At 35.7% G+C, this 15,784-nt stretch overlaps 1 protein-coding gene across 1 annotated transcript; it reads right to left on the reverse strand.

Moving 5' to 3' along the window:
- Positions 1–9,486: 9,486 nt before the first annotated feature.
- Positions 9,487–14,759, reverse strand: LOC131595015 (DNA repair protein rhp7-like). The gene is made up of 6 exons (XM_058867232.1): positions 13,525–14,759; positions 12,295–12,728; positions 11,837–11,998; positions 11,167–11,242; positions 10,258–10,413; positions 9,487–10,096 (listed from the first exon to the last, which is right to left on the reverse strand). Exons 1-6 carry the CDS (start codon positions 14,668–14,670, stop codon positions 9,947–9,949), a joined length of 2,124 nt encoding a protein of 707 aa, XP_058723215.1. The 5' UTR covers positions 14,671–14,759; the 3' UTR covers positions 9,487–9,946.
- Positions 14,760–15,784: the final 1,025 nt, after the last annotated feature.

Here is a 15,784-nt window from a genome sequence, read left to right on the forward strand (position 1 = left end):
AGGACTAAAAGCATAGGTGGAAACATCTATGGTTTTGTCATTGTCGATGATTACTCTAGATTTTGTTGGACAATCTTTCTACCTAGTAAGGATCAAACTTTTCCAGCTTTCACACAATTTGCAAGATTATGTCAAAATAAAATGAGCACCAAAATAGTTGCAATTCGAAGTGATCACGGTGGAGAGTTTGAAAACTATCTTTTTGAAAAATACTGTGATAAACATGGAATTGAGCATAACTTTTCAGCTCCTAGAACACCACAACAAAACGGTGTGGTTGAACGTAAAAATCGGGTTCTAGAGGAGTTAGCAAGAACAATGCTGAATGAGGGTAGTCTACCTAAGTATTTCTGGGCTGACGCGATTAGCACCGCATGTTATGTTTTGAATAGGATAATAATACGTCCTATACTGAACAAAACTCCCTATGAATTACTAAAAGGTAGAAAACCAAATGTATCTCATCTCCATGTATTCGGTTGCAAGTGTTTTGTCTTGAACAATGGTAAGGATAATCTTGGTAAATTCGATGCTAAAGCTGATGAGGGCATCTTCCTTGGTTACTCACAATCTAGCAAAGCATATCGGGTATATAATAAAAGATTACTTATAGTAGAAGAGTCAGTACACGTGTCTTTTGATGAATCTTATACAAAATATGTCGAGAAAGGTCTTTTGTTTAATGGTGCAGGTCCATCCACTGAAGACATTGTCCAAGATAAGGAAGATGAGAATGAAAATATTGTAAAGAAAGATGCTGAGAGAGAGAAAGATGAGTCTCATGATGAAAATGAAAAGGAAAGCATCTCAAACAATGAAGAACTTCCTAAGGCCTGGACAAATGTGAAAGACCATCCAATTGACAACATAATAGGAGACATCTCAAAGGGCGTTACAACACGCTCAAAGATAAGTAACTTTTGTCATCATTTTGCTTTTGTTTCACAAGTTGAGCCGAAAAATGCTAAGGACGCATTACTTGATGAGCATTGGCTAATGGCCATGCAAGAAGAATTAAACCAATTTAAACGGAATGATGTTTGGGACTTAGTCCCTCATCCGGGAGATCATCAAGTAATAGGCACTAGATGGGTTTTTCGTAACAAACTTGATGAAAACGGCGTTATTACTAGAAACAAAGCTAGATTAGTTGCCCAAGGTTATAATCAAGAGGAAGGTATTGATTATGAAGAGACATACGCTCCTGTAGCACGTCTCGAAGCTATTCGTCTCTTACTTGCCTATGCGTGTTCTAAAGACTTCAAACTATTCCAAATGGATGTTAAAAGTGCCTTTCTAAATGGCTATATAAATGAAGAAGTCTATGTTGCTCAGCCACCCGGCTTTGAGAATTACATGTATCCAACTCATGTTTATAAGCTGAAACGTGCTCTATACGGTCTTAAACAAGCCCCTCGGGCTTGGTACGAACGTTTGAGCAAATTTCTTCTTAGTCAAGGGTACTCTAGGGGTAAAGTTGACACTACTCTCTTTATTAAAAGAAAAGATAAAGATGTTCTCTTAGTCCAAGTTTATGTAGATGATATCATATTTGGATCTACTAATGCAAAACTCGTCAAAGATTTTTCTAAGCTTATGCAGAGTGAATTTGAGATGAGTCTCATGGGTGAGCTAAATTTCTTCCTTGGCCTACAAATCAAGCAACTCAGTCATGAAACATTTGTAAGTCAAACTAAATACTGTACAGAGCTGCTCAAAAAATTTGGAATGAGTGAAGCGAAGGAGATTGACACACCTATGGCAACAAATACTAACCTAGACAAAGATGAGAAAGGTAAAGAGGTTGATGTGAAATTGTACCGAGGTATGATAGGTTCACTATTGTACCTTACTGCCTCAAGACCAGACATTATGTTTAGTGTGTGTGTATGTGTGCAAGATATCAATCTTGTCCAAAAGAATCTCACTTAAAATTTGTCAAAAGAATTCTGCGATATTTACGTGGAACTACTACATATGGCCTATGGTATCCAAAGGGAAATGAGTGCTATTTGGTAGGATTCTCCGATTCAGATTTTGCTGGCTGCAAATCCGATAGAAAAAGCACCAGTGGAACATGTCATCTATTCTCAAATTCATTGATAAGTTGGCATAGCAAGAAACAAGTATCGGTTGCATTATCTACTGCTGAGGCAGAATATGTAGCTGCTGGAAGCTGCTGTGCACAGATATTATGGCTCAAGCAACAACTTCTTGACTTTGGTATTAAGCTTGATCGGATACCTATCATGTGCGACAACACAAGTGCCATAAACCTGAGCAAAAATCCTGTCTTACACTCACGAACCAAGCATATTGAAATAAGGCATCACTTCCTAAGAGATCATGTAGAGAAAGGAGACGTTACATTTGAACATGTAGAAAGCAAGAAGCAACTAGCTGACATCTTCACCAAACCTCTAGCAACGGAACAATACTTCAACATTCGTAGGGAATTAGGGATACTCGATATCTCTAATTTGGGCTAATTACATTTGTTTTCTCTTAAAGTTATTCCTTTACTTTATATTTATATATTGGTTGTTCTCAAGCTAACATTTCTCTTAGTGTAAAGGTAGTTCATTATCAAGCCAGGCATCATTCCACAATGACTAAAGGCTTCCACTAAACGGTGACACCTACATATTGAGAAGGCGGTAACGTGATTGATGTTCACTTCCAAAAATTTTATTGATACTATAATATGCTATCAATTAACATGCTTATAGTGACTTCATGTATGTTTAACCATATATCTCAATTACATATATGTGTCCATCATCTCCATTCATAACATATCATGTTTTGGGCATACAAGCAAGTAACTAAGCATAAATCCATCATATAGTAACATCCCTAAGGCATTTCAAACAATTGAAGCAACTTAGGTCGACCTACCTTGCATCTGAGTCGACCTACAGAAGAAAATTTTTAACAGAAACCAAAAATGCTCAGTTACGTCGACCTACCCATATTTTAGGTCGACCTAATTTGATGCTTTTTCTCACTGCTTCTGTTAGGTCGACCCAGCCTTCATTTAGGTCGACCCACTGCTGTAACAATTCCCAAAATTGGGTATGTTGGTCGACCCGACCCATCCCCATACTAACTAATCTTTCCTCTTTCCATTCCCACTCATTCTCATATCATTGTGTACGGCCAACCCTAATTCCTCAAGTTCAAAGGTTGTCAAAAATCATCCCTCTCACACAAATCATCAGCAAAAATGCCTCCAAAATCAAGAAAGGGAAGGGAAATCGCATCTGGATCATCCTCTCAACCGGTAAGTGCTGTAGCCCTTGTTCATCCTGATTGCAAAGAAAATTTTGAAAAATGGCAAATGAAGAGGAAGGTAGTCAAGCAATATATCTTTAATCAACATGTTGCTAAGCATATGCACATTCCTGATGTTGTCAGTCTTGTTCAGCATCAAAATGTTCATCCCCTTTTGGAATGTGCCACACCGTACTGTGAGAATACTGTTAGGGCCTTCTATGTAGGGTTCACAAGAGAGGAAGGCTGTAATTTTCGACTTAAGATGGGGTCGAGATCCCATATTATTGACAAACGAGCCTGGATAAGTATCTTTGGTCTTACACTCTTGGGAGATGAAGTCCGTATAGAAGACGGTGACATTCCAGCCAACTATGATCATGTCGCCTACATGAAATCTATTCTCAAAGACCCTGCCGTCTTTGACAAGACAAATGAATCCATCACAGCCGGTCACCTAAAAAGAGATCCTAGGCTCCTCAACTGGATTATCTCAAGAGTCATTCGACCACGAGCAGGCGGATTCTTAAGAATTGAACGAAATGAGGTTGTGTTAATGTACCTGATTCAAAACAGGACGCGTGTGCACTGGCCACACTTTCTAACTGCCAAGTTTCAAGAGGTACAGCAGAAGACTACTGCTCTATGTTATGGCTCGATCATTCAAACAATCGTGAACCATTTCGGCATGAAACTCGATGGTTTGTCCTACATTCACATGAAACAGAATCAAGACTTCTCCCAAACAACCTTAACCCTCATGGGATACCATTGGGATCCAAATAAGAAAACCTACTATCTCATTCAAAAGGGAACCGGAAAAATCATCTACAACTATGATGATCCTACGGAATTTGGTCACATTGCAGGTAATGAAGAAGAAGGACTTGATCAAGACAATGCAAATGATGATGATCATCACATGGAAGATGTTGCACAAGATACGGATGCAAATTAGAGATATGTTCCTCTACAACAAGAGGATATCCCTTGGGGATACACGGCTCCGCCTCCGCCGGATCAAACCAACATCATTTCCATGTTAGAGAATATGCAACTCTTACAACAACAACACTTCGACACACAACAGCTCCAATTCCAACAAATGCAACAGCTCCAACAAGATCGCTATGACGAACAACAACGACAATATCAATCGTTGTACAGCTTGGTTCAAGACCACAAAAGCGATTTTGAGACTTTTGCCTCCAACTCGACTCTAAGACAGAATCAGTTTGAGGAAACAGCATTGCATCGTCATGCCAACATAAGCCAAAGCTTCAACACTCTCAATCTATTTGTGCTTGATTTGTTGGAACAAGTTGAAGAGGATCTTCCTCATACATTTCAAAGAGGAAGAGGAAGAAGGGGCAGGCGTTAGGATGCATTCTCCATCATATCATCATATTATTGCATTTCATTTCATTATCATTATGTTATATTCTTACATATTGTCGTATTGTGCCTTGTTTGTTAATCTCTTGGATTATCATGTATGTTAAAGTGTACCTTTAAACATGTTTGGCTCTCATGTTATCACTATCTACCTTTATCTATTATACTATGAATGCTAGCGTTTTATCTATGTTTCTCTCGTTACTCTCCTCTTCTGTTTTCTTGTATCTCTTTTGATGTTGTCAAAGGGGGAGATAGATGCTGAGTGTACGGGGGAGCTCAGCTGAGTGAATAGATGCTGAGTGTACGGGGGAGCTTTTACCACTTATTGCCAAAGCTTCTACTACCGGTTTGTCATCATCAAAAAGGGGGAGTATGTGAATACAAGATCACACTCACAAAGATGTTTTTGATTCATGGCAAACTCAACAAGCATACAAGCAACAAGGCACAAGCAGAAGAACTCAAAGAAAAGCATGCATTGGTCACTTATGACAGAGCAGGTCGACCTACTATGCATATAGGTCGACTCAACACAAGCAAAACAAGAAAAATGCAGAAAAGCAGCAGATAGGTCGACCTACTGTCAACCCAGGTCGACCTAAAATGGAGAAAATTTCATACACTTCTGCTAGGTCGACCCACACATCAACTAGGTCGACCTAAACTGAAGAAATGTCCCAAAAACGCATTTGAAGAGAATTCTGGTCGACCTACTTCCCTAACAGGTCGACCTAACTGGGAGCAAATATCATTCAAAGCTAATGCACCTCTGCTAGGTCGACCTAAGCACCACAAGAGGTCGACCTAATTGATCAAAAACACCAAAATTCTGGTTTTCTCTGCTCCAACTGATAAGCTCTCATATATATTGTCCAAGGTTCATGATTGCTTATTAACACCAACAACTGAAAGATACACAAAGGCTTCTCATATTCGTTCTTCATCATCTCCAACACAATTACACATAATCATTCTTGTGTTGAGGGTTAGTGATCGAGTTCGATAACGTCCATGGAACGGAATTGAAGATTCCTAGTGGGTGAAGATTTGTGGGGTTTTTGGTGAATAAAATCCGAGGGTTTTGTCCTCCAAGATAGGTGAATTTTGGGGGTTTTTATCAAGAAGCTTCATCAAGGATCCAGCTGAGTGTGAAGATTGAAGAACAAGTGTTCGAGCAATTCAAGACACTGCAGAAAGGGATCAAAGTGAAGCTCTTGGAAGACCTTGATCTGGCTCAAGATTAAGGGGAAATAAGATTCAAAGGATCGACAAATTTGGTTTATTGTTTATCGCTTTGTTATCTTCTTTGTATAAACTGCTTTCAACATTAATGAAAGATTTCCCAATTTCAGTTTGGAATTGGGGGCAGACGTAGTCGTAGCGAGGACGATCGACGAACTGCCTAAACAAATATCGTGTTCTTGTCGCTTTTATATTTTCATTTAAGTTCTGCTCATATTTGGTTATAATTGTAAATTGATCAACGATTCGAGTGTTAAAATTGTGAATTAAGAACTTGTATAAACATCACAATTCATCACACACTGAATTACTATCAATTTGATCATTATCACCAAGTGTTTGTGTTTTTGCTTCTTTCACTATTACTGCATTGCAAACATCGTTCATCATATAAGAAGTTAATCGATTTTCATTAGAGCGACATATTGATTCTATAGGGTATTCTCTTATCGTTTATCTCAAGCTATTTAGTGGTTTTAACACATATACAATCGTTTCAATAGTGGTCCGGAATAGACGCGAGTCGATTCAGAACCGCTTTCGCTTAAAGTTCAATTAACTCCGAAAAACTCTGTGGGATCTATTCACCCCCCTCTAGATCCTTAGGCCAGCGTCTAACAGTGTTGTGAGTCTATGGCTAAAGTTGAACGGTATGATGTTGATATGTGACCGTTGTTGTTGTTGTCGTTATGTCGTTGTTGCTAAGTTGTTGTCGTTGTTGTGATTGTTGCATTCCTTGCACAAAGCATGCCTGAAAATTATGGCAACCATGTTGAAAGTTGAAGGCTTATGCCTCTGCCTTGATGGCACCATGTTGAAGGCTTATGCCTTGTTGAAATGTCTTGGAATTACTGGCAATGTTTATGTTGGGAGTTTTACTCCAATGGTACCACATGCATATGCACAGTGGAGTCGCATTTGAGTCATTGTCAGTTGTTGTTGGTTGAAGTTGTCGTTTATGCATTGTGATGCTGATATGGTGACTTGTAGAAGATGCTTATATGTTGACTTGTTGAAGATTCCTATGTGTTGACTTGTTGAATATGTTTATATGTTGATATCATGACTATTCATTGATGATGTTCTTTGTGCGGTTTATGTTGATGTTGTGTGAGGCGGTGATTCATTTATATTCTTTACCTAATATATGATTTATCATGATCCTATTTATATAGTTTGATATCTCACCCTTTCTGCTGATGTTTCCCCTACCATGGGAAATGGGCAGGTACTCAAGTATAGTTGTGGAAGTTTGTTGCTTCATCGAGTCCAGTTGGTGTGTCGCTCTGATACGTAGCACTTGGGGGTTGCTTCGTTATTTTTAGGTTGTTGATGTTTTAGTTGTTATTATAACCGTTGATTCAAAGTTGAATAATATGAGGTACTTATTATACTTCCAAGTTGTTTGAGTTGAGACAAGCTGATAATTGAATGTTAATTCGAATGATATATATCATTGTTGAATGAAATACAAGTTGAAGTTTTAAGTTGATATGTGATACCCCAATGTGTTATTTAAAATTTTTAAATACTCTGATTTCTCGCATTATAATTTCCGCATAAATGCTCGGGGTAGAATTGGGGTGTTATAATTGTTGCTATTGTATATGTCTGATTATTCTTAGTTGTTTATCTAATTAATGTTTGTTCTGGATTTAAGATGTTGTTGGAATTGTTAAGAACGTGTCTTCAACAATGATGCTGGTATACTGATTTCCACTAGATTACTGATGCTTTGTTATGTTATATTTATGCTAATAATATTGATTTTTTTGTTGTTTGGGCTGCAGGTATAACTCTGAAGGTAAGGATGTTGCAATGGCTGCTTTAAGCTCTGGCTCAGTTAATTTCAGTGGTGGATGTAGATCAGTGTACTCTGACTATGTTCCACTCTCTTATCATTTCAAGAACCAGCCCCTTTAAACTCAAGAAGCTCGTGAATAACTTTATATCTAACATCTCATGACTTTGTTGCAGAAACCTATAATGGACAAACTTGAGATAACAATTCTTAAATCTTCTGGTTCTTGAGCTAAAATCAAAGGGTGGATGACAAAAATGAAAGGAACAATAGTTCAAAATAGCTCAAATTAGCTTTGCTACTCTTTGAAAGGTATAAAAAACCATTGCGGTCACATAGGGTTCGCGTAAAGGCTTACGCAATTTCGCTCATTGTTTATTTATTTGGGGTAGAGATATTGCTATTCAAGTCATGTGGTAATTGTTGAGAGATGGTTGATATATCTGCAATGATAGTAAGAGAAAACTCATTCTAAATTCAAAATTTAATTTGTCAATAGACATTATTTGTGATATTATATTTACACAATTGTTTTATCTGATCCATTTAACTCACCTTATTGACTTATTATATTACTATTATTTTTGTTTCTACTGACCATTACCGCCATCTATATTTTCAGCTCCCATTTTTGTCTAACAGAAGTTGTTACTGGTACCACTATTCTCTTTGGCTACAGTGAATGGGAGTATTGGAGAAGGGACCAGATAATGTGGTCTGCAGAAAAATCAATGGTGGTATTATTTCTTTTGGTTTAATACTGGAAATAGAGTTGAGCATGTTGCAGGACTTTGTGCCACTCCTAGAAGATCAGAACACCAGAAGAAGCAAAATAGTAATAAAGTACTGTAATATGTTTTATTACTATGTCTTTGGTTCTAAAACTGATGGAAAATCTACTTTATTGTTTTCATTATTGAGAAAGTGTGTTCCTTAACCAAATTCATAATCTAATCACACTAAGTTCTAATCTATCAGATTGTGAAGTCTAACACTCAGGTATTATTGTTTTCTTCAAAGTAATAGTAATTAACTAAGTCAATTTTCGAAGGCCTTTCTCCCATAAGTATACTCCAACAACTATTGAGGGAACAGCTATAGTGGTATGTTGCAAAACCATCACACTCATAATTAGTCAAAGTTGGTAATCATCAATTTCAATTGATGTTTATTTTTTTTTAAAGTTTAATAAATTTTCTTTTCTCTTAATATATGGAAATTATATATAACAGAGATGTTGAAATAATTGAATAATAACGTAAATAAATTTATTATTAATTCAAATATTTCAATAAATAATATCCAAACAAAAATAATATTTATATAGGAAAAATATATATTATTGATTTAAATATTTTAGTATATGAAAAAAATTATAGCCACCGATTTATTATCTCTTTTGAAGATAATAAACTTTTTTTAATTAAACAATTTTATTTTTCATTTATTTTATTTTTATTATATTTTAAAAACAATGCGCGTACCTTATAAGTACACGTGCGAATACACGAGTATCATATTAGTATTTTTTTAAAACAAGAATAATTTCTTCAATATGATTTTTAGATTGTTAAGTGTGTATAAAATCATATTTTTATCAAGATAGTGTGAACATTTTGGTTGAAATGGAAGAAATCTCTTAAAACAAAACAAGATAACCGATTTATACCCCCAAAAAAAAAACACTAATCTTTAAAACAAAACAAAAAGTTCTTCAAAATGTTTTTAGATTGTTAATTATGTACTCCATCCATTTTAAAATACAAGTTAAGAAATGTAATATAATAGTGTACCATTACAAGAAAAGTTTGTAATATCAATTAACACTATCATTTATTCTGTCATTCATTTAAAGTCTAAGAAAGGATAATTTGAACTCCATGCAGTAAAATCACCACCAGAGTTAATATTTGAACACGCATTTTCACCATCAACATCAATATTTGAACACAAACGTAACGGGCTTTCTCAATGTGCTACTCGGTAACCAAAGAGCAGTAAAATAGTCAGGTTTGTACATTTGGTTTGATAACATTTAAATGCTAGCCAAAAAAGGACAGTTCACTGTCACTCTAATAGACAAAACTTCACTATCAGATGTCAAAATTCAAAAGTAAAATCCTCTCCCAAGTTGAGGAATGTCAGCAAAATGTTTTTGACTGGCATAGGAAATATACGCCACTGTAACTAGTATAAATATCACGTGATTGTATAATTAATTATATGCAAAATCTACGCGGCCAAATCTACAGAGACTGATGAATAATTCAGTGCGGCTCTATGAGGATCCGGCACTTTGACATGCTGCAAAACAGAAGTCATTTTTATACCAATTATCTGCATCTGAGAGTTTGAGTGCCCCTTCAGAAAAACATCTGTTACCTGCAGCCGTATGAAACATTTCTCCAGTAAGGCTTTGTTAATCATAGACTTGCACTAATATACATATGATCACAAATATAAGAGGGAACTAAAAAAATAATGTGGCCACAATCCCCCAATGAACTAATAACGAGTTTTTAAGGTGAAGTCTAATACAATACCTGAGTACATCCAAAAAGTTTGAGTAATCTCAGCGCCGTGCAACTGTCCGCTATCAAACCTAAAGCGTTGTCAGTCAAATTTCGGCACCAAGATAAATCTAGACTATGCAGTTTTTTTGCATGGCTTGCAAGTGATAAGGTTGTGTGGTAGCCAACCTGTATTAAATCAAATAATGTAGCAGTCAGAAAGCAAAAGAACATAAACACGAATGAGCCAGCTGTCAATTAAACTGATAACCGAATAAAAAAGGCATAAATGTTGAGCAGCCTCAACTAGCTAAAATTATCATCAAAGCTTCTTCCATCAAGTGGGCAGGTTCTTGCTATATAATTTCAAAAAAAGTACAAATATAGTAGCATCTTGATCCAATGAACACAGTTAGACGGAAATATAAAATAAACTTTTACCAACAAGCAAATACATAGGATGCTTAGATTATACTGTAAATAACCATACGTTTTGATTTGGGAGTGTAGGCTTATTAAATCTTTTTACAAGCACAAAGCTGCATTTCCAGCATATTAAAAAGTTCAAGTAAATGAAGTTCATGTAAAAAAGATCTAAATCGTGCAATTTCATTCATTACAAAAAATATCTAAATCGTGGGAGTTTAGTTCAATACAAAAAAGCTCTTAGACTAATTATGATAAATTTTCGCCCTCATTTATCCATCTTCTTTACCAAAAAGTTAAAAATACAATAATCAAATTTAATGTTTTTAAATCCTTCCTTGATCATTCATCCCTAACGTGACACATCTTTAATCCACATAGGAGTCTTCAAAGTGTGTCTAAGCAAAGAAAACAAGTTTTTTTTTTACACTTGTCGGACATGTGTTCGTACCTTGGAGTATCATGACTTTTATAAAAGACAACAGAGAGAATCAAGGAAGCAGATAAAAAAAGTACCTTTTTGACGTTATTAAGAGATAGTTCTTTCAAAGACTCTCCATTAGTCTCCACAAATGCAGCAACTGCTTCATCACTGCAATGCCGAAAAAATTAGGTTAGTTTATTCATTAATTGACGATACCAAGAATAGATGCAGTAAGAACTAATGTGAGATTTGAAATAGGGAATCAATTGGTAGGAGGGAATGAATAATCACAAGAATTTTCACAAAACAAGATAATGTATAAGATAGACAAAGACCAATAATAGATGCAGTAAGAACTAATGTGAGATTTGAAATAGGGAATCAATTGGTAGGAGGGAATGAATAATCACAAGAATTTTCACAAAACAAGATAATGTATAAGATAGACAAAGACCCTCTAGGCCTATCAGCAAAATAGATTTGATCCTGTTATAGGGTCTGTCTCAATCTCAGCAAAGAGAAAAACTAACATAATAGAGTCTATTCTTATCACTTGAATATATATGGAAAAAGCATCAACATTTTGACTTATGAAAAATAAAATCCTAGCCCCATTAAAATCAGATTGATAGCAGACAGGAATAGGAAAGTGTACAATAAAAAAGTGAGGGTAGCAATAAGTAACAAAAAAATAGAGGTGTCTAGCATAAGCAAAATATAACACAAAAATTAAACACAGGCAAGTACAGGAAAAACAAATACCTGAATGAGTTACGGCAAAGCTTCAATGTATGAAGTGCACGACAACCATTTGTAAGATACCCCATGGACAGATCTGTCAATTTGCACACATTCGATAAATCCAGCTCACATATTCCAGGACAGTATTCAGCAATGACTTTTATTGATGCATCGGTCAAGTTTCTGCATATCAAATAATATAATCAACATGCTTAAATGATAAGTAGCTTTTGAGAGAGAAAGAAAATAAGGAGCCTACAATTTGGGTAAAATATTAAACTTTGAAAGGACTAAGAAATTCACAAATAATCAGTAATCCACATTCATAGAATGATCAACAGTTAAAAAAGACAATATTTGGAAGTAACATAAATATCAAATTAGGTTAAATTATTCTCTGATTAGAAATTTATCTACCAAATTTCTAAAATGAAATTGTTTCAGAAATTATTTTTACAAACTGCTAAAATGATACTTACATGCAGTCCTTCAGAATTAGCTCTTTCATGTTGTGACCACGTGCAACAATGTAATCCTTGACGAATGTATCGCAAACAGTTGGAATGCCAGCCAGTGACAACACTTCTAAATGTTCAAACTCCACCAGTGCTGGCACAATTAGTGCAGCATCAATGCCAATGCAATGATCAAGGTACAACTCTTTCAAAAGAGATTTTAATGTTTCAGCCAAAATATAAAGACTAGCAGAAGTGAGAAGGGAGCACATGCTAAGATTTATTGATCTAAGTGTTGGAGTAGAAGAAACAAGTGTGCGCAATCCCCCATCTGAGAGTCGGCAAGCACCTCTGAGAGATAGACTAGTTAAATTAGGCAGCTGCTTTGGGGACCGTGCTAAAGTGGCAACTACCACATAATCCGGCAAACACCGCCCACACAGATCAAGTTGCAGTACCTATTTCAAAATTGAATAGATAAATAACTAGAATCCAGATAATCAAATATTTCAAAACAAGAAAGCTAGCCAGAAGCTAAATAAATCTCCAGAAAGGCAAACATCAAGGTTGTGGTATGTGGCCAATGTTGCGGCAACTACAATAGAGGTGGGTTTTGCCGAATTTGACTGTAAATGCAATTTAAAACCCTATTCTTGATACTGAACAAAATTACAAGAAACAATAAAAGCTATTAAACAAGTTAAAACCACCTACACATTTGACTGTAAACATAATTTTAAACCCTATTCTCAACACTAGAACAAAATTACAAGAAACAATAAAAGCTATCAAACAAGTTAAAACCACCTACACATTTGACTGTAAACGCAATGTAAAACCCTATTCTCGACACTTGAACAAAATTACAAGAAACAAAAGTAAGCTATCAAACAAGCTAAAACCACCTACACGTGTTTGAAAACTTATAATGGGTTATTCAGTTATAAAATATTCATCTAAATGTGAAAATCACCCCAGAGTTAATCTAAATTCAATCTATTAATATCACTAAAAAGTTTTGAAGAAAAGTTTGCAACTGCAATTTGGCCATTAAATCAATGTGTTTGATTATCACTACAACTACAATTGAAGATGTCATTAATCATAATTTACTGAGACCATAGTTTAAAACCCTCCTCATAACTGTACACTAAAATTACAAGAAACAATAATATCTTAAAACCCTTTTCACAACTATTCAACAAAATCACAAGAAATAATAAAAAAGCAATCAACCAGGTTTAAACAACCTACCACCAAATTAGAAGTATCACTTGCTTGAAAGCACTTGGTAAAATGATCCTCAGACAGCCACGAGCAATTTCTGAGCCGAATCTCCGTGGGAGCTCCACCAACAAGAAGTCCAAAAAAGTGATCGTTAATCCTTCGCGAATCACACAGCAACTGACTAAGCCTATGCCTCAAATCATCAGGCACGCTCTCAAGCGAAACAACGGCATCAACATTCTTAGCAAGAATCCGAATGCAAAGTTCCTGCAACGAAGGAACAGAAACCTTTCCATCTAACTTCCCCCCAATCCTTTTCGAAGTCCACTTTATCGAATCAATCAAATCCTTCTGTATAGGAGCAGACCCCGCTTGAAACTGAATCCCTTTCTTCTCTCTATCCCTAATGATTTTCATAGCAGTCGAAAAAGGACCAGGCCAATCTTCAATCTCAATCTCATTCCTCTCCTGCTCATTCTCCGGAGATAAATCATTGACATTGTCTTCATCATCAGCGAAAAGAGCAAAACGAGACGCGTTCTCTCTCGCTATGTTACGGAATCGTTCCAAGTTCCTTAAGTTCCTTCTATAACCTCGTGCCTCTCTGGAGTTATTCATAGGGTTTCTAGATTGTTCTATAACATTCGATTCATCATTTTTCTCTTCAGTAGTGTTCTCTATTTCAGATTCTTCATCGCTGCTGTCATCATCTTCATCGCTGCTTTCATCATTTTCATCAATAACAACAGTTTCCTTCCCTTTCTCTTCTTCTGTAAGTATTCCTCTGTTACTCGATTCACCTTCATCGTATATTTTGTTCTTTTTTGTAGCGTTATTTTCAGAATCGTCTTTATCTTCGTTTGCGATAGCGATTCCGCGTTTGAGAGATTTTGTTCCTGATCGCAAGTTAACGGAACTCGTGCCGGTTTGATTAGGTTGGGATTCCGAAGCGGTTGGAGTTTTTGATTTGGAAACCCTAGCGGAAGGTTTGGGGGTTGAATCGGCTGGGGATTGAGGAGGTTCGGAGATGGAAATACCGGCGAGGCGGAGGCTGCGTCTTCGCGGCGGGACGGAGGAGGAGATGGGAGGAGATTCGGTGGATTGAGAGGGAGTGAGAGGGTGAATGTGGTTTGGTTGGGAAGGTTTGGGTGTTGTTTTGGCTGGTGGAGCCATTCTTTGCGATGAAGAAAAGGAGAGTAGGGTTTGGAGATGGGAGTGAGTTTTAGGAGTGAAACGATGGGATTTGGAGGGAAAAAAAAAAGGAGAATGCGTATTTATTGTTGAGAGAGAGAGGGTAATATGGGGAATCGTGTGCTGTTAGTGGTACGTGTAAGATGATGGATGAGAAACTTGCTTCGCACACTTTACTTTACCCGAGACTTTGGGTTCTTTTTCCGTTGGGAGTATATAGGGCTTGTTTCAGCTTTAAAAAAATGGATTTTTTTTTGTATTTTTGAAAATAGATTTTCAAAAACCGTTTTTCAACATACTACAAATTTTTTTATATTCGCTTTTTCTAAAATGAAACACTTATTTTGATATCCTATAACATAAACACACATTATGGAAGACCAAAATTTTGTCAAAATCGCAATTTTTTTAAAAAATTATATTTCAAAAATGATTTTTATGAAAATCTATTTGAAATAGCTTCAAAATTAAGTGATATTTTGAAATTTTGATATCCAAATTTTTTTCCCATAAATAGACGAAATACCTAAAATCACATTTTAAGAATAACTATTCAAACAAAATTTTCATTTGAAGCTTTTATAGAAAGTTTCTTTGTAAAAAAAAATTTCACAAAATTGTGTAACACTATAAAAATCATTTTTAAAAAAAGCCAAAATAAACGGGCCCATAAGCTAGATATCGAATGTAAATAACTAAATTTATTTTTAAACAATAAAGGTGTCTTTCTCCTAAAAATTCATAGGTGAGACTTCTTTTTTTTTAAATTTCTTTACCTACCTCCTTACTTTCTTGGTCATCCTTGGTGAAATCTCTAAAATATCCTCTGTTTCGGAAATGCATTTTTGAAAACGTGTTTTTTTTGAAAAAAAAGGTGGTTTCGGAAATGTATTTCCGAAAACGTGTTTTTTTTATGAAAAAAACTGATTTCGAAAATGTACATCCGAAATAATTTTTTTTCCAGAAAATAGGTGAATTCAGAAGTGCATCTCCGAATTCACTCAAAATTCAGAAATGTACTTCCGAAATAAGGTCTGGACAGAAGAAAAATAACAAACAACAATGATTCGATTTATTTAACGGATGAAGATTACAT

Source organism: Vicia villosa, linkage group LG4 (genome assembly GCF_029867415.1).
Source record: "Vicia villosa cultivar HV-30 ecotype Madison, WI linkage group LG4, Vvil1.0, whole genome shotgun sequence".
In the NCBI taxonomy this organism is placed as follows: domain Eukaryota; kingdom Viridiplantae; phylum Streptophyta; class Magnoliopsida; order Fabales; family Fabaceae; genus Vicia; species Vicia villosa.